Source organism: Pseudorca crassidens, chromosome 16 (genome assembly GCF_039906515.1).
Source record: "Pseudorca crassidens isolate mPseCra1 chromosome 16, mPseCra1.hap1, whole genome shotgun sequence".
Lineage (NCBI taxonomy): Eukaryota > Metazoa > Chordata > Mammalia > Artiodactyla > Delphinidae > Pseudorca > Pseudorca crassidens.
In genome coordinates, this window is record NC_090311.1 from 58,168,820 (window position 1) to 58,194,747 (window position 25,928).

The 25,928-nt window shown below is 37.7% G+C and overlaps 1 protein-coding gene across 10 annotated transcripts in view; it reads right to left on the bottom strand.

The window, feature by feature from the left end:
* Positions 1 to 25,928, bottom strand: part of ADK (adenosine kinase) — a 486,210-nt gene that overhangs the window by 17,455 nt on the left and 442,827 nt on the right. For all 10 annotated transcript variants that reach the window (XM_067710464.1, XM_067710462.1, XM_067710466.1 and 7 more), the window contains one exon: positions 14,045 to 14,131. In XM_067710464.1, coding sequence (XP_067566565.1) covers positions 14,045 to 14,131 — 87 coding nt within the window. The remainder of the gene's footprint in view (positions 1 to 14,044; positions 14,132 to 25,928) is intronic.

Sequence of the window (25,928 nt, forward strand, 5' to 3'; positions counted from 1 at the left end):
GTTTGTTTATGGCTGTGTTGGCTCTTCGTTTCTGGTGAGGGCTTTCTCTAGTTGCTACAAGTAGGGGCCACTCCTCATCGCGGTGCGTGGGCCTCTCACTATCACGGCCTCTCTTGTTGCGGAGCACAGGCTCCAGACGTGCAGGTTCAGTAATTGTGGCTCACGGGGCTGTTGTGGTGCGCGGGCTTCTCATCGTGGTGACTTCTCTTGTTGTGGAGCACAGGCTCTAGGTGCGCGGGCTTCAGTAGTTGTGACACGCAGGCTCATTAGTTGTGGCTCAAGGTCCTGGAGCGCAGGCTCAGTAGTTGTGGCACATGGGCTTAGGTGCTCCGCGGCATGTGGGATCTTCCCAGACCAGGCCTCGAACCCGTGTCCCCTGCATTGGCAGGCAGATTCTCAACCACTGCGCCACCAGGGAAGCCCTGTACGTTTTTTTTAAAGCCTGTATTTTTATTATTATTACCTGTGCCTACTTTAAGAGACAGAATAAGATATAAACTAAAATGTTGACTAATCTGAATCCTCAATTTACTAGACTTATGCCACTACCACTATGACACTTGTATACATATACAAACTTGTATAAGAAGCAAATGAAAATAAAGTAAAAACCTAGAACGCTATCAAAAGTATTTTGATTTATTCAATCAACCAACATTTATTGAATGCCTACCATCACTAGGTACTGTGCTAGACACCAAAGGATTCAAAGATGGATAAAACATAGTGTTAGTCCTTGAGGATTTTATAGTTTTAGAAGAAAAAGCCACATAAATACTTTAAAAATAGTCCTGGCAGAAGTGTGGAGCATGAATTTACTAGGAAAGAGACTGGTGCCAGAGTGATCACGTAGGAGTCTACTGGAATATTCTAGAAGCATTTCTCAAAGTGTGGTCCCTGCACTAGCAGCTTTAGTGTGACCTAAGCCCCACCCTAGACCTATCGAATCAGAAACTCTGAGGATAGGACCCAGCAATTTATCTTTTAACAAGTCCTCTAGGTGATTCTGATGCATGCTCAAGTTTGAGAACCATTGTTCTAGAGTGACAGATAATAAGGATAGGATGGGGAATAAATAGTGATTTGATGTGGGTGCTGATGAAATTTAAAAAATTAAGAACAATTCTGTGGCTTAAAGCTTAGGAAACTATGTGGAAAATGAAACATGGAGTATGTCCCAGGCTCAGTTCATGTCACGTGCTCTTCACCAGAGTCTCACTGCTTTTCCTGTGAAGGAGGCTACATTTTATCCCACTCCCAGTAAGAAACAGCAGTAAAGATTCTAGGTAGGACATGACAAGGGTGCTGTTATTTGAGGCACTGGACATTCCACTGGGCAAATCGAATCTAGAGATCTAGTGGATAACTTCAACACGTTCTATGAAATCTTGCCAGGAGCCTCTGACCTGTATGCTATTGCCTATTAACAACAGGACCTGATGTTCAGGATTATGATCTTGAGAATCAGTTTTCATATTCATACTACAGGTATTAAGGGAAATAGATATTAAATGCTGCTTGCTTCCTTTCCTAACATGTGTTCTCTCCACATCTACCTCCATTTTAAATAACGGTAAAGAAAAGGTAGCTGTGATCGGTCTGTCACTGGATTATTCACATATACATTCTAGCATAGTTTAATGTTAAGTCAAGGTGACCTGATACGAAAGTATGGCCTAACTTGCTATTTCCTGACTCACTCCCTTTCTGACAAAATCCCTCAATAACCAAGTTCTTAGATATACTGACTAGAATGGTGTCTATCTGATGGTAGGAGGTAAGTTTGTCTGTAGCTATCTATGCATGTGATTAATTGACTTATTCATTCATACAATGAAAATTTACTATCTACTCTATGCCAGGCACTGTGGTGGGTCCTGAGGATACACTGGAGAATAAGACACATAGTGCCCCTGCTCCCTTGAAGCTTATATTTTAATGGGGGAGATTTTTAAAGAAGTAATAAGTTAGTAATTAAGATAATAAAAAAGTAAATAAGATAATTCCAGAGAATGTTACGTCCTATTAAGGAAAATGACTGTGTGTAGCAGTACAGAATAGTGAAGGGACCCATGTTAGATAGGATGGTTAGAGAACACTTCTAAGTTGAGACTGAGGATGGGAAAGACATAGCCATGTAGAGTATGGAAGAGCACATTAGGCAAAGGGAACTCCACGTGCAAAGTGTCTAAGGCCTTAAAGAAGACCAGCATAGCCACTGCACGCAAGCAAAGGTGAAAGTGGCGTGAAATACAGATTCAGAGATAGCAGATCATATAGATTCTTTTAGGCCACTATAGGAGTTTAGACTTTTAGTCTAAGTGCAACTAGAAGCCACTGAAGGGTTGTAAGCCGGGGAGTGAAATAATTTGATTTCTCCTTCAAGTGAGTACTTTGGCTACTCTGTAGGAAAATGGAATAGAATGCAAAAAAGACTGAAAGTATGGAGCTCAGTTAGGAAGCTACTGTAGTAAGTAAAAAACAGGCCTGAGTTAAAGTGGCAGAAAAGAAAAAGCAGAAAAATGATGGATTTGAGATAAGATATGAGATATATCCTTAAAATTGAGTCAAAAGAACTCACTGAAGGTTTGGACAGAAGGAAAGGAAGGTATTAAGAATGATTCCTAGGTTTCCAGCTTAAGATATAAGCTGTTTGATGTTCCCTGTATTGTGTGATAGATGGATCATGCTGTAGGGAACATTTTCAGAACTCTAAGTATGAGAAAAAGGGCAAAGACAAAGGATGCAAACATACATGTGTACAGAGCCCACCCATCCATTACCCTTTTAAGAAAAACCGCCTCACCTCCAGCATTGTTGAGGGGGTCAGCTGATGTATTTGGAGCATGTAAATCAACGCTTACTGCTAACTGGACCAAGGCCAGGGCATCTGACCCCAGATGTTCTTCCAGTATCCTATTTATGAATGGCACAAAAAGTGAATTGAGCTAACCTACTGTTCTCTTTCAGGAGCCAGAATGGAAAGCAAAGAAGGACCAGAAAGACCAGGAAGGAAGAAGCAGACATGCAATGCAGCTGAGTGACATTAATGTGTAAGCAATGGAGTGAAGATCCATGAATATCTGCTGTTGAGGTCTCTAGAACTGATGGAATCTAGAACCATCATCTGGCTCCACGCTCAGTAAAAACCTGTCCAGTTTTGGTTCTTGCTTGAGATTCTTTTTATGACAGGTAACACATATGAAACCTTACTATGTGTCAGGTACTGTTCCTTTATAAACATTATTTCATTCAGCTTTTACTGTAACCCAAATGAGATAGGTATTTTATCCTCATTTTTATAGATGAGAAAACTGAGGCTCAGAGATGTCAAATAACTTGTCCATAGTCACACAATGCCAGAACAAGGACTCAAATCCATGTCTTTTGACCCATTGTCTTAACCACTGTGTTATAATGTCTCCCTTAATGCTTATGTGCTTCCTTAAAAAAAATTCCTTATTCTGAGCCAGATGAAATGGGTTTCTGTTCCTTTGACCAAAGGAATCAGATGAAATAGTGCCTTAAAGCCAAAGTATGGCTGCCCTACTAGATCCTGCACCCCTGCCCCTGCTTCCATGACAATGAGCTCCCTCACATAGTTGTCATTCTTAAGAAAACTGAATAGAACAAAATAAAGTACTGTATTGTGGGGATTTTGAAATGCACATATATAACACAGAATGATACATTATAATCATAAATCTATATTGTTTCTTTTTCCTCTGTCTTTGAATACTTCAATATAGAATAGAGATCGAAATACATTGTGAAAAACCAATTTCTTCCTCTACCTTCTGAAAAATTAAAAGAAGGAGCTCTGGTTGTGTCCACTTAGGTAACAAAATTTTACAACCTGCTACTCCAAGGCTTAAAGGCTTAACTCAGGGTAGAATTTGGCTTATAACTATGTAGCATTTCAAAGGTAAAGAAAACTCCCCATCACTTTTCACTGTTCTTTCTGATAGAGTCTGTTACTCCTAGGCTTTTGAATTGTTCATCCCTCATCATTTTTATGAGTTATTTAGGCAAGCTGGGGCAGTAGTGCAAGAAAGCATGAGTTTACTGTAAGGCACTGAATAAATGATTGTAGATATGGGAAGAAGACTAATTTTAAATATAATGGTAAAAGTTATTTTTATTAAATTTTCAGTTTTGTGTTCATCATCCTAGGTGATGTATTTCAACTGTGGTGTTTTTCTAGTCATTTGCAAGACAGCAGGTAGAGTGTTTATATGAATACCTTTCATCAAATTTAATACCTAATACAGTTTCTCTAGAAGGTAAGCAACTTCTCAATCTGACCTGTGTCTTTTCCACAGTTGTGCAATCAACTTTTACCTTTAAGATGATGACTAACTTACAGCGGGCTAGAATATTTTAGATTCTTCTCTAATGAAGGAAGGTATTAAGAAAACAGGGGTGGCATTGACAGTTTTATGTGTCTAGGTCATTTAGGTTAAACATTTAAACCTAACTGTTTAATAAAGATGCTAACTGGGTATTTTTTCCTTTATAAGATGCGTTTTAAATATTTTATAATTGCTTTATCACTTCCTTAAAATTGAGTTTTCAGAAAAACCGTGTACTTCTGCTGATATGAGTATAGATCACTGTCTCTTTACATTGTGTTCTAGTGTTAGCCTAATTATTAGAATGAGAAAAAGTCTGAAAAACCTTTAGCCATTAAATTCATATATTTAACAAGTTACAACCTTGAAATCTTGCTCTACCTGAAAGTGCCATTAAAAGTGCTTGACTATTATTACTAGAGAAAATTTTTAATAAAAGCTAATTAAGCTATGAAACTCCCAAATGGTTAACTGATTTTAGGGGCTAAATTTCTGGTACTTCTAATTATCCTCTGATGGCTTTACTTAGTGTTTCACAACCATGACAGACGACAATGAAAAACCGCAGTGAAATTCATCCACCCTGACACTGTGCTAAGCACCAGCTTCTCCCTCTCCAAGTAAAATCAATACTCTGTTTGAGTAAACACGTTTACAGCTTTATTAGGATGTCTTGCTTGTTCTGTAACAGCTACTTGAAGCTGTGGTAACAAATCGACTCAACTCAGTTAAACCTAGAGAGCTGGGTAAGAGGCCCATCGATAAGGCTGTTATAAAAATAAACTGCAGGAGATCAGAAAGCTGGAGCAAACAGTCTGGTAAATGTCAATATTTTCCCTTACAGAGGATGACAAAAACAGTGAGATTATGTGGAAAGTCTTTTTTTCCCCCTTAAAAATGTCTCTTGTTTCAACTGGATAAAGCATTTCTACTTTTTGTGTACAACTCTTCTGAATGAAATTTTTGCTTCTTAATGCCCATGTGCATCTGGAACAGGAAGCTGATGTAAATACTTGGTATTTCTCCTACCATTTCAGATTCTTTATTTTCCTTTGTATAAAGAGGCTTATTTTGGTCTTCACTGACTTTATAAAATGACCTTATTCAAGTTATCTGGAATAACCTTGGTGGCTTAGTCTTACCTTCTTTTTATTAATGAAACAAAATTTCTGTCATCCACATTTGGGAGGTCATTTCAACACAGTGTTCACTCTTGCTATAATACTGGTGAGACCTGATGTTGTACCTTCCAAATTAGGCCTTCCAAATTAATGCATTTAACAAGAGCAAACAGTGTTAGTAGCTATAGTCAGGCTACTTAACCTCCTGACGAGTGGTAGTACATAAAAATGTCTGCTACCTATTAGGAGCAAGCTTCCACAGTGGCTACAGCTCTACCAAACAAGAACTCACATACCCTCTTTTAGATGTTTACAGGTTGCTCAAAGAACTAACATATGGCAGGAAATTCCCACTTCAGTTTGGCTGGCTTAGACTACCCAGATGTGACAAAGTAATGGTTTCCCCCTGCTGAAAAAGGCTCAGATGTAAACTTTTTTTCCTTTCATTTTTTATGTAGTTTAGTTAGTAAAATTTTATTTTGTTTTGACTTCATATTGACTACCAACTAGTCATGAACTTAAGTAACAACTTGTGACTCATATGTTAGAAAACACAGATTTTTCTGGAAAAAGGAAATCAACAAACATTAAATTTTGAAATAACTTAAAAAGCTACTGTGCCCATCAGGGTAAGGTCTGACCTAGCAGGTATTTGCATAATGAAAACCAAAGCCTAAGTGGTGTCAGATGGTGTAGTGACTGACATGCACAGGAAGTCAATTCAGAGCAAAGGTTCCTTCACGACAGCTAAGCACAATACATCCTCCCACACAAAGTGAGCAACTGAGCATCCTCCCACACAAAGTGAGCAACTGGGTATAATATATAGGCAGTGGTCAGTGCTATAACAGTGAGGATAACTTATCTGCTCTTCCTGGTGTATGAAAATGGAAACTTGTCAAATTGTATTAACGTGGCGTGGGATATTGCATTTGAATTAAAAAAAAAAAAATCCCAAACCAAAAAAACCTTTCTGTGCCCCTAATTCAGGAAAGAAGCTCCTGAAGAGTACTAAGCAGTATGTTTTACTTGTATGGATAAGGTGCCCTTGCACCCCAACCCCTTTCAAAATACTGCTTTAAAGATCATTCCTAGGGGCTTCCCTGGTGGCGCAGTGGTTGAGAGTCCGCCTGCCGATGTGGGGGACACAGGTTCGTGCCCCCGCGGAGCGGCTGGGACCGTGAGCCATGGCCGCTGAGCCTGCGCGTCCGGAGCCTGTGCTCCGCAACGGGAGAGGCCACAACAGTGAGAGGCCCGTGTACCGCAGGAAAAAAAAAAAAAAGATCATTCCTCCTTATGGAACAAAAATGTTAGAATCTGAATTTTAAACCTAATGTGTGATCTCTTGATGTGGTTCCCAAAATAAAAGTTTAGCATATGCTTCTGTTTATTGTTAAAGTTAAACATCTTGGATACCCACATACCAAAACAACTATATCAAAGGCTTCTATCCATTTGGGGTATCAACTCTTGACCTATGTATTTCCAAAAGGCCTATATAACAGACTACTTAACTGACAATTTTCATTTGGGTTATGAACACATGTAATCACTGGATCATGAATTAATGAGCCATGAGATCTGGCTTCTAGTATTGCATATTTACAATTAACTCCCTTTCCTCATCCATCAAATGGGGGCTTTTTAATAGACCATCTTAGGTTTTCATACCTAACATCAATTCATTCAAGAGAGCTGCTTTTTATGAGCAACCAGGTAAAATGCGGATAGGGTCAAATGGGGATTTGTTTAATCTCATTTCATTCTGATTCAGATAAAACCTCATTTGAACATAGTTTCACTATTGAAAGTTTGAAAACCTGAAAACCAGAAACGTGATTTTAAAAAATACTCCCTTTCAGCATTAACATTTTAAGCAATATAATTAAAAACAAAAAGACTTACCAGGACAAAGTCATAGCTGCTGGAGTGTTAGAATAAGGAGATGACAGTAAGCTTATTTATACCCTAATTCATAAGCAAGATAACTAATTTTGTTACTATTTAACTCAATTCAAAAACCTGTATTTGATCAACTGACAATTTCTCACAGCAGGGTGGTTCTAAAATTCAAAGAGCACTTGATGACAGAAACTGGTTTTAATTTTCCGTTTATTTCATGGGATAGAAATAAAACATACATATCTTAATTTTATAAAATGTCAATGTAAACTGGATAATTAAATGAAAAATAAATTAAGATCTTGTGTTCATACCCCAGGTTTGGGAACTCATATCTGAAGTGAGAATAGCTGTAAATTTAGTAATCGCATTGATAATTTTTGTTTGTTTTATTCAGACCCCTGTTTATAGTAAATAGCCATATAACATCAGAGGTTACACTTCATACAAATTTTCATACAGTTTGGGAAGTTGTTTGTAATAACTTATGCACCATTGGTTAAGACTTCTGCTAGGTCACAAGGTTGGCCAGGCTATGCATCAGTACTACCGACATGTGATTTCATTTATTTTGATTATATTAATTACAAAACCAATAAAGGCACATTGTAACAAATTCAAACATCTATGAGAAAAGATTTTAAATTGAATACACTCAGCTTTACGAAAACTTACTATATTGCTCCTACCTTTTTTTCATTTTGCTACTGACTGATGAAATCTCTGCTAAGTCATAGATTGGCCCCAGTCTACAGACTAGTGTTTAGAAAAAGCACTTAGGCTATTTTTCCTCACTTGGAGGGGAAGACAAGAGGATACTAATGGAATGGAGTATAACAAAATGATCAGAGGTAAGAACTTGGGGGTCAAACTTTGAGTTTGAATCCTGGTTTTCACTGTGACCTTGGGCAAATTACTTAATCTCTTGAACCTCTGAGACCAGAGGAACTGTCCAGTTGAGCCTAGGCCCAGCTGCCAATTCACAGATTTGTGGAGTTAAATAAATGGTTGTTGTTTTAGGTCACTAAGTTTTGAGGGTGGTGTGTTATGCAGCAAAACCTAACTGATACAGATTGGATGAATCTGACAGATAAGGTAGGTAAAATTGACCAAATCCATGTAAGAGCAGCTTGGACTGCTATTGGATTCAAGTGAGTTCCATTTGACTCACAAATATCATAGGCCAGGAAACTGATATACATATATTTGTCATATCACAATTCTAACAAAATTCTAACAAAATTAACTTCAGATATTTTGCTTGTGACATTTCTTCTGGCCCTCTGCTACTAAATGAAATCTTATAAATACCAACATTGTTTTCTTAGAATAAGCATTTCTTAATAATCATCAAATATAGGAGATGTAAGGTTCATATTTAAGTTTCAGGGTCTGACAGCCTCCATGGCTCAGACTGTCTCTGGATTATCCAAATCTCCAGAAGACAAAGTCCTTTGAATTCCATTATCTATTTACAATTGCTTCTAGATGGAGGCCATCCAGGATACAAGATCTTTGAGGGAACATTACTATTTGTGAAAAATTCCAGACTTTATCCTAAAATCATCCTGTATCCCATGTCAATGAAAGTTATTTCTCATTTCTGTCATGGCTCGAGGATCATCTTTACCTCTTTAGACCCACAAAGGCTTAAATAATCTTAGGCAAGACTCCTGAAATTTGGTCCTGGTCCAACGTCAACTTATCAAAATCTCTGGATGTGAAACATCAGAGTAGCATGTCATGAAGCATCCTAAGACTGTGCAAGGTGTGAATCTCTCTTCCCTTTCCCCCTGTGTGAACTTGAGCTGCTGTCTCTGGTGTATTTCAAATTCTTAATGACCAAGTCAATCCCATACCTCATTTGATGGTTTTAAGGGAAACTGCTTAAGAAATCAAACACCAAAGATGTCCTGCTAGAGGTAAAAGACAGGGAAAGGGATCGTTGTTGCTGTGGGATGGGGTAGGAGTGTGCAGCAATCATCTTGGTTACCATCCACAAGTAAATCTTCTGCATACAGTGGGTCATATGAAGGTTTCGTTTTTGGGTGAAGAAGTGTGAGAAATGATATATTCAACACTCACCAAGTTATTTTCTAGTCCTCTGAGTTGACAGCAAAGGAAGGGGGTGGTGCAGAAAAAAAAGTCAGAAGAATTCTACACCACTTCTTTGTACAGCACAATGAAGCAGCAGTTAAGAAGAACGGGAGAGTAAGTTACAAATGTTTGAGAATAAAAAGCAAAGTGAGAATAGAAAATGTAAACATAACTTAGAGATTCCCTATGGTTCTCTGAAGTATAGACAGGTGCTACTTGAAAAGGAAGTAATATCCTTGCTCTGGTAACTTAAATCTTTTTTTTAAAACAAAAAGTCTTTTCTGAACATGAATTAGAAAGTGAAATTAATGCTCCTTTTTATTAGATGGGAAATAGGATAATTATTTATACTGTGATTGCTAAGTGGCTTTAAAAGTTATTTTCATATTGTAGGTAATATCGTTTAGGATAATACATTTTCCCTGATAAAGCTGTCATGAGAAATTTGAAAATAAAAGTATTAAAGGCAGCACAGTTACTTTACTATCATTCAAATAAACTATTCTAAGCTATATATGGCTCTTAACATTTAATGAAGCTTTTTTAAACCTAAGAATGTTGGTCCTTGGGTAAGGTCTCTAGTCTTTTTTCTGAGAGTTAGATGTACGTGCCTGGGTATAATCTGTCAAAGGTGTACTCACTTTTAGTCTAAAGATGATTTGTAGGTCTAGTTCATATTCCTATAGCTGCCATAAAACATACAACTAAATCATGTTAGATTAACACAGGCTGGTATTGACAGCCCACTGGGAACATATTGATTAGGTCCCCTTTCATGTTATTTGTTATGATTTTTCTTCTCAGTTTCATTTACTGGGAAGACACAGGGGAAGAGATTTCACAGGGAACAATGACAGTGCCTGTCACAAAATGTTCTCAATGTTTCCATTTGTTACTATGGCAGTGACAAAGAGGGTTCCAAATGAAAAGGCAGACCTGCTGTGACAAAGCACAGCAGGACAACAGGAAGAAATTTTCAACTGACCTGGGAAATTAGGAAATCATACTTAGAGATTATAGAATTGTCTCCATTTCCAAGGGTACAATCGTGGCGCTTTGGCTTTTGAGGGAGAATGTGAAAAGGGTAGTTCCATCAGGGCTGGCTAGTGACAAGTAAAGGGCAGACATTAGAAAGTGTTTAAGATCTCCAACTAGAACAAGGAGGTATACTTGTGGAGGCTAGAGGAATTTGTCACTGTTACCAAACCCTCGAGATGGAACTATGAATTTAATTTATGTTCCTTTGGGGTACTCATTTTAAAATTATACATGAAAATCTATGATGTAGTCATGTATCTCTTATGTGGCTAATGAGAACGCATGGCACTCTGGTATTGGGATATGTAATATCAGCACACGGTAGGTGAAGTCATGGTTTATCTAAGAACTTGAAATTGGGACTGGAATATAGTTATGCAAAGTCACAAAAGAAAGAGGTGCTTGTAAGCCAGCAAAACTTGAAAGTAATAGGAGGAATATATTAAGCACCTAAAGATAAAATGTGTCAATCAGAAAAGAGACACATTAATCAGGCAATCAAGCAAAGAAAAAGAAACTACATAGTAAATGCAAAAGTTGCCATCATTGCCTCTCCATTCATGATCAAGGTAGAGGAGTATACTTCAAAAGATAGAGTATTTCCAATCCTACTAGAAAGCCTTCCCCTGGTGTAGAGATGGGAGTAGGGGATTTTAGCCAATGGATTTTTGAGTATTTCCAACTAACCAGAACATCTCTATTGTAAGATGGATGTATCAGCCTGGTGCTATTAAACAGTTGATTCATATAACTCCCTGTATTCGGATTCCATGCTGACCAAGCGAGTTTATGATCTGGCTTTCTGTATCTCTGTAGTGCAATCAATTCTACTGCTTAGCAGAAACTCCTGGTTCAAACTCACCTGGGATTAAGTCCTTCGATTCTCTTCCCTTTCACTTTCTTTTCTGCAACAATCTTACCCCAGAGTCCTAAGAATCCTATTGTGTAACAAAACCTCCTGTTCAATAAATGAAGTCATCTATTCAGTCAATAGGAACATTCTCTCTGCCAAAACCAGCTTTTGTTAGTAAGGCGGGTCTGTGGTTCTGAGTCCTAATGATGAGATTTCCCTAAAAGTTTAGAGAAGCAGTACAGTTCAGACTGCCTGGGTCTGAATCCTGGCTCTGCTACTTTCTAGCTACGAGAATTTGGGAAAGTTATCTAACCCCTCTGTGTCTCAGTTTTCTCATCAGTAAAATGGGGTTAAAAATAACCTACTTCAAGGAGCTTTTATGAACATTAAACGAGTTAATATATGTAAAGTGCCTAAGATAAATTGGCTAGTAGGTGCTGCGTAAATGTTATCTATGCTATTACTATATAGCTTGATGTACATAGACAGAATGTGCTGAACATGCCAGCATAAGTATTCCTTGTTAAAATGACATTAGAGTATTCATCTCACTGCATGACTCAGTCTTTCAGGATCTGAATATCCTGGGAACCGATGAGAGTAGGGTTAAAACGAGAAAAATGGCTACTTAATTGAGGTTTTACCAGTAAAGTTCTGCCTAGTTTCAGCTTGACTTCCACTTTCTCTATACTGATTTCAACAGTGCGTAGTGAAATCCAGGGTATGATGAAAGTGAATAAAGTGAGGAGGCTGCCAACATATTACAAAAGGGGTTGGCAAACCATAGCCTGAGAGCCAAATCCAGCCCATGCTCTGTTTTTGTACAGCTGGAGAGCGAAGAAAGGTTTTTACATTTTTAGAGTACTGCAAAAAACCAAAGACAAAACAAAAAGCAAGCAAGAAAACAAGAAGAATATGCAGTATACGGCTTGCAAAGCCTAACGTATTCACTGTCTGGCCCTTTAGGAAAAAAGGTTCGCAGATCGCTGTTCCACACTCTTTCCTTTTTACTTACCTCACTGTACCCCAAGAATAAGTATATAAATGAGTCTGGGTAACCAGAGTGAGATAAGAAAGAGGCCGAAAATCCTGTAACAAAGAGTCCAAGGGCTTTGATGATATAGTTCATTTATCACTCTAACTGTAATACAAATGGCTAGCTAGCTGTTCCTATTTTAGTATCCTAAGAATGACTTCCCTCTTCCTCAAAAAGTATATATATTCCTACCTCGTAGTGGAAGCATTATAGGTAGTTAGGGGTCTATAAAGGAATCTGTTGTTGCAAGGCCAGGAAGCCCCAGGCCTCAGGCCCAGGAGCAGTGCCTAATTAGGTCACCATCGTATCTATGACAGCCTCAGGATGTACCCAACTAAATAGCAAAGAAAGAGAATACTTACTGTTTTAAGTATTTTAAAGTGCTTAAATAACACACACACACGTTATAAATTTAAAAGTTTCTGTACTAGATTCCTAGTTTAACCAATTTCTAAACAGGAAATCAATAGTGTCTCCTTAATGTATTACAGAATTTGGCCCAATTCTGCATAAGGTATTTTTAGGCTACATGGGTTTACAGCTCTGAAGCGGTATGGAATAGGAAAAACAGCTGCAAAATAATCAGTGATGAAGCCTTTCAGAGCAAAGGAATAAAAGATACGTGCGTGACAGTAAAGTAGAACATTATTTGTTGTATGTACTCTTTCCAAAAAAAGATGGCATGGGGCATGCTACCAGTCTAATGGTAAACAGCTCATTTAAGACTAGGCATGAAAAGTTTCAAAGAAGGAAACATGAAAAATTTATGCTAGTGAACATTAAAAGAATATAAATATTTTAAGTAACATTAAGTTCAAACCATTATACAACCTTAAATAAGTTTCCCATAATTCAACTTATCTTCCAAGGAAAGGAAGACAAGGGTCAGCTCCATTCGCCTTTTCTTCCTTGTCTCGCTTGATGTTATGAGAAATAAAGGTCAGGAGGGACTCTTCTGGGCTATCACTCAGGAGTCTAAAGCTTTCTAGAGATCTTAACCTAGCTTAACTACACTTGGCTAGAAGGAGTTCAGACATATGAAAAGAACTTTTGAATCCGATTTTAGATCAATCTAAGTTATCAAGCCAAAACTCTTCCAATTGTCTTGATCTTATTTTTGACTACTCACTCCAAAAATGATTTAGTTTTTATAAACTGTGCCAGTTCTTATTGAACCTTAATGAGACAAAAATTTAACCCTTCCTGGTACAATAAACATCCAACTATTGTGTAAAGGATATAATCCAAAGACATCATCCTTAGCTATTAGCGTACTATTAATATTCACAATGTGTTTTAAAGAACAACAATTTGTTAACATTTAAGCCTGAAGGGCTATGAATATACTATGTACTGTCTTGATGCAGCTTGTTTATGCAATATTCTGACAGACACAATTAATCTTGTGAAAATGACTGGGATATAGCGTAACAGTAAATTATCTTTAAGCCCAAAATACATATTTTCCTGTAGTAATATACCCTCATAACACAATGATAGTAGCATATAGAAAAAACATCAGGAATTAGTTATTTAAAAGCAGAAATTAAAAGTTACTATATTCATAAATCTTGGCTATGTGGCAGAGACAGGGTTAAAGGAAATGTTTAACTTGTAAGTAAGTATGAAATAAATGAGTCCGTACCTCCAACAAATGCATCTCCAGCTCCATTGGTATCAACAATTTCTTTCTGGTCTTGATCCAAGACAGCAAAAGCGGTGACTTCACTTTCTGCAATTAGAGCCAAAGAAAGGCAGACTGACTTCTCTTTGTAAACACTCAATATACAAACTCACCCAGGAAAGCTTGAAGCTCCTACATCAGCCAAAGAGAGAGACAGAACATGAAGCCCATATTCTGTACAAGAGCACTTGGGAACCAAGGTGAAAAGCCATCTGTAAGCAATGCTTTTTGGTATTTTCAGCATACAGATGTTGTATGTGTTTTGTTAAGAGTTATACTTAGGTAGTTCACATTTTTGAGGAACAACTGTAAATGGTAGCAGTACCTTTTTGGACAGTAAAAATACTTGAACAGAAACTATGAGCTAAAGGAAGTATTAAGTACTAGATCATGGATCTCTAATAAAGCATCAAGCCTGGCTACATTCCTGGCAATGAAATCTTGGATATAGTTAAAGAGCTGTAAATTTAAAAACTACAAATAATGAGTCTTGAGTGTTCCTCTATAGAAAATCACAATGGCACAAAAAAATATATAACCACTATTCTGAATAATACTTGATGCCAATGTCAAGGATTACTGATATTAGTTGGCTTATTACGGATAACTTAATCTGGTTACTTTTTACAACGGAGTCACTATTTCCTCCAAACTATCAGTCAAATAACAAAAGGGAAAGCTACCACTGAATGCATGGGCAGAACAAAATGGACAGTGCAATGAGCTCTTCTCTTACAGCAGTCTGGACTTGGTTCTTTTGACTACAGAGTAACCTAATACACTACTTTAAACTTGGCACATGACAGTGGAATGGCATTACAGTAGTCTCCGTTATCCAGTTTTGCTTTTTGCGGTTTCAGTTACCCGCGGTCAGCTAAAGTCTGAAAATATTATGTGGAAAACTCCAGAAATAAACAATTCATAAGTTTTAAGTTCCACACCATTCTGAATACCGTCCCAATCCATCCTGCCCTGGATATGAATCATCCCTACGTATGCCGCCTGTAAGTCACTCAAGTAGCCGCCTTGGTTATCAGATTGACTGTCACTGTACTGCAGTGCTTGTGTTCAAGTAACCTTTATTTTACTTACTAATGGTCCCAAAGCACAAGAGTAGTGATGCTGGAGATTTGGATATGCCAAAGAGAGGCCATAAAGTGCTTCCTTTAAGTGAAAAGGTGCAAGTTCCTGACTTAATGAGGAAAGAAAAAAATATTATATGTTGAGGTTGCTAAGATAGATCTACAGTAAGAACGAAGCTTCTATCTGTGAAATTGTGAAGAAGGAAAAAGAAATTTGTGTTAGATTTGATGTTGCACCTTAAACTGCAAAAGTTATGGCCAGAGTGACAAGTGCTTAACTAAGATGGAAAAGGCATTAAGTTTTGGGGTGGAGGACATGAACAGAAGATTTATTCCTATTGACGGCAACGTGCTGCGCCAGAAAACACTGAGCCTATAGGAACACTTCAGCCAGGGATCCCCTGAAACAAGTGACAGCCAAGCCATTTACTGTGAGTAAAGGATGGTTACAGATTCAGTAAAAGATCTGGACTGAAAAATATAAAAATTATTGGAGAGGCTGTGTCTGCTGATGAAGAAGCTACTGCCACATTTCTGGCAGTGTTGAAGGAGTTGATTAAGGAGATAGCATACCATCCAAAGCAAGTCTTCAGTGGTGATGAAACTGGGCTCTTCTGGAAGAAGATGGCCAATAGAAGCTACATTCATAAAAGTGCAAAGGAGGCACCAGGGCATAAAACATGGAAGGACAGATGAACGTTGGTACTATGTGGCAACACTGCAGGGCATATGATAAAGCCAGGCGTAGTGTTCAGGGTGAAGAACCCATGTGCTCTCAAAAACAAACCCAAAAATTATCAGAAAGCATGGGTGACAGTTATCTCATTTATGGGATGCTTCCACCAATGCTTCATCCCAGAAGTGAAAAAATATTTGGAAGAAGAAAGGGTGGAATTTGAAGTTCTATTAGTAACAGATAACGTACCTGGTCATCCTGAATTGTTACAAACGTGAAAATGTTGAGGTTGGAATTTTATCTCCAAATACAACTTCACTGCTTCACCCCTTTTACAAGGACATCATTCAGTTTGTCCAGGTCACATACACCCACCCTGTATTTGATCATATTTGATCAGCAATTGATGCAGACTCTAATCTGGACACAATGCAGTGCTAGAAATCATTCATTATTACTGACACAATAACATTCATCAAAGCTGCAGTGGATGAATTAAAACCAGAAATTGTAAAGGCCTGCAGTCATGAATGATTTTAAAGGCTTCCTGGGGATCAGTGGAGAAGTTAGGAAAATCATTCACACAGTAAGAAGGATTTGCCAACATGCTTGATGAAGAAGAACACATCAAAGACCATGGAGAAATGTTAACAAATGAGAAAGTGGAAGAACTTGTTGAGTCATTTACAGAGGAAGAGAAAGATGATGAAGAAGAAAGTGGAGTAGAACCAGCAACTCGGACATTACCAAAATTTGCTGAAGTGTTTCCAATTGCACAGACTTTAAAGGACAAAATTAGGGAATAAGATCCTTGGATGGAATGCAGCATTAAAGTCACCCTTATAATCACTGAAGGATTCAACCTCTGTAGCAAAACACTGATGAGTTAAAAAGAGACAACTTCCAATTACAATGTTCTTCCAAAAGGTTTCAGTGAAACAAATAAACAAACACAAACGAAAACCCTTCAGCTATTGAGGATGCCCAACCATGGACATCATCTGCTGCTGATATCCAACCATCGACATCATCATGGCTTGATGATTCTCCTTCTGACGTTATCATCAGAAGGTCAATGTTAGCCTAATGATACATCACAATATCTGTGTCATTCACCTCACCTCATTTCATCACACAGGCATTGTATCATATCCTATCATCATCATAAGGGTGAGTACAGTACAATAAGATAATTTGAGAGACAGAGACCACATTCACAAATTTTTTTTTTTTTTGGCCATGCCGCGTGGTATGCAGGTTCTTATTTCCCCAACCAGGGATGGAAACCTGGTCCCCTGCGGTGGAAGCGTGGAGTCCTAACCACTGGACCGCCAGGCAATTCCCATCACATAATTTTTATTACAGTATATTATTGTAATTGTTATATTTTATTATTATTCATTGTTGTTAATCTCTTATTATGCCTAATTTATAAATTAAACTTTATCATAGGTATGTATGTACAGAAGAAAAACAACATAGTATATATAGGGTCTGGTACTATCCACAGTGTCAGGAACCCAATGGGGGTTTTGGAACGAACCCCTGCAGGTAAGGGAGACTACTGTATCTGTGATGAAATTTGGCCTAGAGGACATTTGTAAAAGACTGAATAGTGCTTTTCATTGGTGTCTGGAACTTCTGAAACTACAAATTTGCATCCTTTATGGGGACAAATGTGGCCAAAGCGCTATAAACTTCAATCTCATCTAAGATCAAGAAGGAGAGAAAAGGAAATCTTGAAATTTTAAGGTCTTAATAAAGAACCTAAGACTCTCAAAAAGCATGTTCTGTTTGCCTTTTGCTACCTGCTACTAATGGATACTTTCAACAAGAGATAAACAAAGTGATGATAATGAAAAAAAGATCCTCCTGGAAAGATTGATATTCAAGAAGAGGACTCATTCACTTAGTGATGTCTTTTGACTGTAGATGCTAAGAAGATTCCATATTAGAAGTACCTGTTTAAACTCTTTAAGTACTACCTTTCCACACTTTGTAACACCAGACCTACATGAAGTTGACAAGATTTTGATTAATTGGAAGTTAAGGCATAAACATCCAGGATTAGATTTTCTAGGGAGTATGCAGTACAGACTGCTACGCAGGCCAAAAAAAAAAAAAAAAAAAAGATATAAGCAGACTTTATTAGAAATAATTAGGAAAGGAAAGGGCTACAGTCTGGTTTAGGGAAAGGTCTGTACCATAAATATTTATAAAGAAATCTGATTTTATTACTTCCAAGTACAAGTCATACTATAAAGGGAATTAACAACTATAAACTAAGAACAAACAGGCATTAAACAAGTAAAATGAGCTAAGTTAATGACACCATTACCATTTATAATAAGGTTATATTATGTAATAATATAACACATCTATAAAACATTTTAGGTAATATAAGAATTAATTCCTGGATTACAGATTAAAATAATCACATATAAATGATAAGTAAGCTGCAATTAGATATAATTCCTTGAGTTCTTTGTTTAAAAAAGTTACTGACTTTTGATTGGATAAATCTTTATTTATGAATAAAACCTAATTCACAATGGAAGAGTTTATCTGAATTTTGTTCTTAAGAATCATGACTTTTTGTTTAAATTAGCAAAAATTCTAAATGAATGCAGCTTTACTACACTTTTTTCTGGATATATGTGTAGATCCTTGAAATCCTTTACCCTTAGGTGTCATATGAAGTTCAATTTCCTGAAACATGAAGTAGAAATATTTTCCACTTTTTGTACTTATTAATTCAAATAAGTATATAAGAATATTAAGAATGTAAAAAGAGCTGTCATAAATTGGTACACAGTCCAGGCTCTATTATCTTTTGCATCTAGAGAGCTATATTATGAGAACTTCTTTCAAAATAATAATGCTGAAAATTTGCAAGATCTTGAATGGTGTTCCAAATCATTGAAAAGGGATTAAACAAAGTTCAATAATATTCAAGTTCACTTATATTTTTGGTACATTCTTATTTTGAAATACAATGATCTAAGCTGGTTTACAGAGTTATTAAAAAAACTCCCACAAACTAAGTAAATGGTATTCACCAGCATGACCCATTCCATAGCCTTCTAGTCAATTTATTGTATGAACATACAAAGTACCTAACTAAATCTTAAGACACACTTATAGGCATGGGCATTATTCAGCCAATGAGGCCCAAGACACTCACATCACTGTTACTGGGATCTTGTTTTCTTGGGTGTGAAATGGGACTGGAGTAGCTGTGGGAACAAGTAGCAAAAATAGCTTTTTGCCTTAGTTATAGAAAAATGACACTTAGTTCTGATCAAGTACTTCTACTCAAGAGCTTAAGATAAGTAAGTGCCATTGTCTCTTCCCAAATTCTTTATAAAGTGAGAAGGAAAAGGATTGGGAATAATTATTATTCCTATTTTCCAGACTTCTACAACAGCACAAAATCATGAGTTTCCCCAAGCAGACAGGAAACAAACACTAACAATTCAGCTGATAACAGATTTGCTTAGTGTCATTTATTGGATAAGACCCTCACGGCATCTTCACTCAGAACAATGAAATTTAATGTACTTAAAGTACAAAATAATAAAAATCAAACAGTCTCTGGACAGTTTATACAAACAGGTAATTCACTCTTCACTCTACTGTGACATAAGCCTTACTACCCAGTCTCTTAAGAGGCCAGTCTGGCTAGAATCAACTATAATGTTAAGTCGTTTATAGTAGAGATGGTTAGTTCATACAAATGCCACAATATCTAACTGAAAAATAATAATAAAAAATCCACTCATTCAATGCCAAACAATTAGACTAAATGTTCCGGTAGCTTTACTGCTACCAAATTAACTATATATTTTAGTACTGTACACACACACAGAGTCAAGATAATTAATATCCTTAGGAAATTCTGTTCAAGGTATATTAAAGTGCCATGTGTTGTCACTGTCTTACTGATGTCACCTCTAAATTGTAGTGAAGATATAACTGAAGAAGATACAAAGCAGGATGAGAAGCAGATAGCCAAGTGTTTTTCAGCCTCAAGGTAGACTGTAGTCACCACCTCTACCACTGCCTCTGATGAGCATTACCAGCCATGGAAAAAAACAGAAAACTGATGGCAAAAACTTCACCAGAAAGTGACAAGTAGGACCGTTTAAAAGCCAGAACTCCTGGGCTTCCCTGGTGGCGCAGTGGTTGAGAGTCCGCCTGCCAATGCAGGGGACACGGGTTCGTGCCCCGGTCCGGGAAGATCCCACATGCCGTGGAGTGGCTGGGCCCGTAAGCCATGGCCGCTGAGCCTGCGCGTCCAGAGCCTGTGCTCCGCAATGGGAGAGGCCACAACAGTGAGAAGTCCGTGTACCACAAAAAAAAAAAACCCCCAGAACTCCTAAGATTCTGAAAAGTGGCTCCTGCACCTTGATTTCTTATAATGAGGTATTTCCAGGGTATTAATGTTTTTGTTTGCTTCTTTTTTCTTTTTTTAATTTATTTATTTTTGGCTGCATTGGGTCTTTGTTGCTGTGTGTGGGCTTTCTCTAGTTGTGGCAAGCGGGGGCTACTCTTCATTGCGGTGCACAAGCTTCTCATTGAAGTGGCTTCTCTTGTTGCAGAGCACGGGGTCCAGGCGCGCGGGCTCAGGAGTTGTGGCTCGCAGGCTCTAGAGCGCAGGCTCAGTCGTTGTGGTGCACGGGCTTAGTTGCTCCGCAGCATGAGGGATCTTCCTGGAACAGGGCTTGAACCCATATCCCCCGCATTGGCAGGCGGATTCTTAACCACTGAGCTACCAGGGAAGCCCTGCTTGTTTTTTATTAACCTTTTTTTGGGGGGATAATTTTAAACAAGCAGAAAAGTTTAAAGAAAAATACAGAGAATTCCCATATAACGTTTATCCAGATTTACCAGTTTTTCATTTTGCCATAATTTATCAGTCCTCCTGTATATACATACATATTTATTCTTTCAAGCCATTTGAGCTTAAGTTGCATATATCATGTCCTTTACTCCTTAATAATTTATTTAATTTGGTGTATTTCCTAAGAACAAACATATTCGTTTAGGTAACCATCGTATAGTTGACAAATTTAAAAACTTAATATTGTTATTTCATCTAATCTGTACTCCATATTCCAATTTTGTTAATTGTCCTAATGTCTTTTATAGCAATTTTTTTCATCCAGTACAGGATGCAGTCCAGAACCACATACTGCTTTTAGCTGTGCTTGTTTTTTAAAAAAATTTAACCTTTTAACTTTTACTACAGGTAATGCATAACTATAGTCCCCAAATATAAATATGTGAAAATATATGGTACAACCACCCTTCTCTTATCTCTCCCATTCATTCAGTTTCTAGTCCCACTATTTTTCAATCTGGTTATTACTGCTATTGCTTTCCTGTATATCCTTTCACAATTTCTCTATGCACATATAAGCAAAACATTCTTACTTTTCTCCTTTTTATTTTAAACAACAAAAAAAGTATCATACTGCTGTTCTGCATGCTGTTCTGGACGATGTTTTTTCATTTGGAGATCTTTTTATATTGGTAAACAGAGAATGTCATTGTTTTTCATGACTGTGTAATAGTCCACTGTATGGATATACTATAATTTACTTAAGTAGTCCTTTATTGATGAACTTTTAGGTTGTTTTCAATCTTCTGTTATCACAAACAATGTTTCAAAGCACTAATGCTTTTATTTTAAGTAGACTCTAAATTTAATTATTTTACTTAATAGCCAAGTTAAGAATATCATTCCTACTTTATACTGGGAACTGACACAAGGAAATTAAGTTGTTATGCAAACAGCATGAAATATGCCTGTGTCACAGAATAGGGAAAAAAAAGAGAATCCAGGAAATGCTTTTTCTTTTCATTGGATACACATATCAGGATATGAGCAAAGACACCCTGCTCAGACTGCCCTAATAAACAGGATAATGAAACAGATGACAAATTCTGCTAATAATAGAGATTTATAGAACAATCCTAATTAACAAGGACTTTTGGGGGAAATGAAGAGCTCTGGGTTAATTTAATTTTCTGGTTAACTAAAGAAAAAGCAGAAAGTCTTTTTAGTTGGAAATCTTTCTAAATGTACTAATATAATAACATACCATGACATCCTTGCTTTAATTAGTTTATTGAACTCAATGAAAATTTTCTTTGATAATAGAGAATCCTACAGCACATGTTAATGTCATTATTCTGAACATCAGTTCTTATTGTAGTTCCAAAAGTATAAGTGCTTTCATGAAAGGCAGAATAAATGGAATGATGGCAAGTAAACCGGATTAGGACTCAAAAGACCCACAGTTTGAGTCTGGTTTTTGTTCAGCTACTTTATTCAACAAATACTTATTAAGAGCTTATCATGTGTCAGGACCTCTGTCAGGGAAGGAGAATACAGATGTGAATAGGACAAACAAAAACCCTGCTCTCACAGGATCTACATTCTAGTGAGGATAGATAATATATAACTAATACAAAAATGAAGAAGATAATTTGAGATAACAATAAATGCCATGAAGGAAATAAAACAGATGATAAAGTATGACTGGGGAGGAGGGTTAATTTAGATGGGTGTTACTTCCTCACTGAGGAGGTGATGTTTGAATTGAGACTTCAATAGCAAGAAGGAGCCAGCCATGTGAAGATCCAGGGGTGGAATATTCAAGTGCAGAGGACCTGGGCTAGCAACAAGCTTTGTGAGCTAGGCCTGTTCAAGGTTAAGAAGGCCACTGTAACTAGAGTACAGTGAGTATGTGGAGATCAAATTTGTGTGTGTGTGTGTGGGTGGGGTGTCGGGGGGAAGAGCTGGTAGAATTTCATTCTATTTAATAAAAAGGGAAACCACTGGAAGGTTTCAAAGAGAGGAGTGACACGATCCCATTTTCAAAAGAGATTGTTCTGGCAGCCTTATAGAGAATGGACTGAATGGTGGGAGTTGGGAATGGAGTCTAAGATGCTACTTACCAAGAGACCTTATGCAAGTCACAGTGTAACTTAAACTCTGTTTTGCTGCTCAGAAAATGATGATAATTCTTGCTTTAGCTATTTTCAGTGACTATTATATGGATTAAGCATAAATATTAATAAAAGCACCCTGTCAAATATAAAGCCCTATACAATTCTATAAGGTGTTTTTAGGAGCTTATTATCTTTTTTAAAATTTAATTTAATTTAATTTATTTTATTTTTGGCTGCACTGGGTCTTTGCTGCTGCACGCAGGCTTTCTCTAGTTGCGGTGAGCGGGGGCTACTCTTTGTTGCGGGTGCGGGCTTCTCATTGTGATGGCTTCTCTTGTTGCAGAGCACAGCCCCTATGCGTGCGGCTTCAGTAGTTGCAGCACACAGGCTCAGCAGTTGTGGCTCGCGGGCTCTAGAGTGCAGGCTCAGTAGTTGTGGCACACAGGCTTAGTTGCTCCGTGGCGTGTGGGATCTTCCCGGACCAGGGCTCAAACCTGTGTCCCCTGCACTGGCAGGTGGATTCTTAACCATTGCTCCACCAGGGAAGCCCAGGAGCTTATTATCTTCAATCAGGCAATAAGTACTTGTTGAACACTCACTATGAGCTCTTAATTTTCTGCTAGATCCTTTGGAAGCAGATAAAGGAGAATTATTAAGACATGGTCTGTCTTCTCAAGGAACTTAAGAATCTAGTTGGAAAGAGAAATCTAGCATATGTGGAAGAATTTGTGAAATATTAACAATGTAATATTTATAGCTCCAACAGGAGCTCAAAGGAGGAAAGGAACAATGTGAGTTTAATTAACTGGTGATAGTTTCATGGAGAAGATTGAACTTAAAGATGGGTTTTGATGTGGATAGTGAAAAGGAGAGGAAAAGAAAGATATATATCCCAGGAGGCATAGAGAAAGAAGGATGTTTAAATGTCAGGTAAGGCCAGAAATAACGCAAGATGGGTGGGGTCCAGCCATCTCTAGGGAGGCCTTGAAAGCCCGACAAATGTTTGGACTTGATACATGAGGCAAATGGGATGCAACTGCAGTTTCTGAGCAAAAAGCGATATTCAAATACTTACTATGAGCCAGGTACTGCACCAAGTGCTCTATATACTTTATCTCATGTATTCTCACTGCAATCACATGAGTTAGGTGTTATTGACCTGATTATATAAATGAAGACATTGAAGCTCACGGAGGCTGTCAACTACCCAGGGTCCCAAAGCAAAGTAGGACTTTGGGACAAAAAGAATGAGAGAGAAGTAAAATATAATTCCAAAGCTGCCATTTGAGCAATGTTGCCACCATTTTTTCCAGAAAAAAGGTGATAATGGAAAAAAACAGATTTTGATTGAACAGTATGTAACAGTTTACTGACATTTAAATTCCCCTTTTAAGCCCTGTACTGATAACTAAATTTGACTAAATTAAGTAAATTAATACTCCATAAAGAACAGAAGCAGTATAACATTGTGATTAAGAATATGAACAAGACTCTTGGGTTCATATTCCCGATTACTAGTAAATTCCGATTTACTAGCTCATAACCAAGTTAAACTCTCTATGCCTCAATTTGTCATGTGTAAGATGGGGGCAAAAATTGTAATTATCTCATAGAGTTTTTGCAAACATTAAGTCAGTTAATACATGTAAAGCACGTAGGACAAAGGTTGGCACGTAGTAAGCATTTAATGAATAAATGGACAAGAATATTATTAATCTTAAAATAAGACTTCTGGGTATAGGCGACCAGGTCTTACTTAAAACTGCTCCTTCTGAAGGCATGTTTTTTTTTTTAATAAATTAATTAATTTATTTATTTTTGGTTGCGTTGGGTCTTTGTTGCTGTGCGTGGGCTTTCTCTAGTTGCGGTGAGCGGGGGCTACTCTTTGTTTCAGTGTGTGGGTTTCTCATTGTGGTGGCTTCTCTTGTTGTGGAGCATAGGCTCTAGGTGTGCGGGCTTCAGTATTTGTGGCCATGCAGGTTCAGTAGTTGTGGCTCGCAGGCTCTAGAGCACAGGCTCAGCAGTTGTGGCACACGGGCTTAGGTGCTCCGCGGCATGTGGGATCTTCCTGGACCAGGGCTCGAACCCATGTCTCCCGCATTGGCTGGCGGATTCTTAACCACTATGCCACCAGGGAAGCCCGTTTTTTAAAAAATTAATTAATTTTATTTATTTATTTTTGGCTACGTTGAGTCTTCATTGTTGCATGCTGGCTTTCTCTAGTTGCAGCGAGCGGGAGCTACTCGTTGCGGTACGCGGGCTTCTCATTGAGGTGGCTTCTCTTGTGGAGCACGGGCTCTAGGTGCGCAAGCTTCAGTAGTTGCAGCATGCGGGCTCAGTAGTTGTGGCTCGCAGGTTCTAGAGCGCAGGCTCAGTAGTTGTGGCACACAGGCTTAGTTACTCTGCGGCAAAGCAGGATCTTCCTGGACCAGGGCTCGAACCCGTGTCCCCTGAACTGGCAGGCAGATTCTTATCCACTGTGCCACCAGGGAAGTCCCAACAATAAAGATTTTTAAAATGGATATGCATGTACAAAGTTGTTCTCTATTATTAAAGATTAAGCTATTGATGCCACTACTTCTAATCATGGGCTCTCTATTGGTAAGATTTCTGTTTGAATTGTTGATGGTGGCAATGGCAAATGTTATTTAGTTTACAAATGAAAAATTGCATCAGATATGAGAGGACCAATGGCTCCTTTTTTCTCATTATGGATTAGAAGTCTTAGAGCAAGAAAGCATTGCTGAAATATCACTGGTGTTTAGTGCAATCTGGTTTGCAGGGATGATAATGCCTCAAGGTAATGCCATAGGTATATGAGGAAAGAAAAAAAAATTTTAAACAGTCTATACTATACAATAAGATTAAAGTTCCCCAAAGTATGGAGTCATTTCAGAGGGACCCCTGACAAACACTGATAAAAGTTATGAGTACTATTTATTGTCTAGTAAACTAAACTGGATTAACAGATCAGTTGACTACTTGGAGTACAGTGATAAACACTAGTAAACAACCATTTTATCCAATTTAAACAGGACGTTTTTCTTTATTGAGTCATTTGCCAATCTCCCTTGCACTTAAAAGTAGATTAAAAGGTGTAAATGTATGGTTAATTACCTGTTTAAAA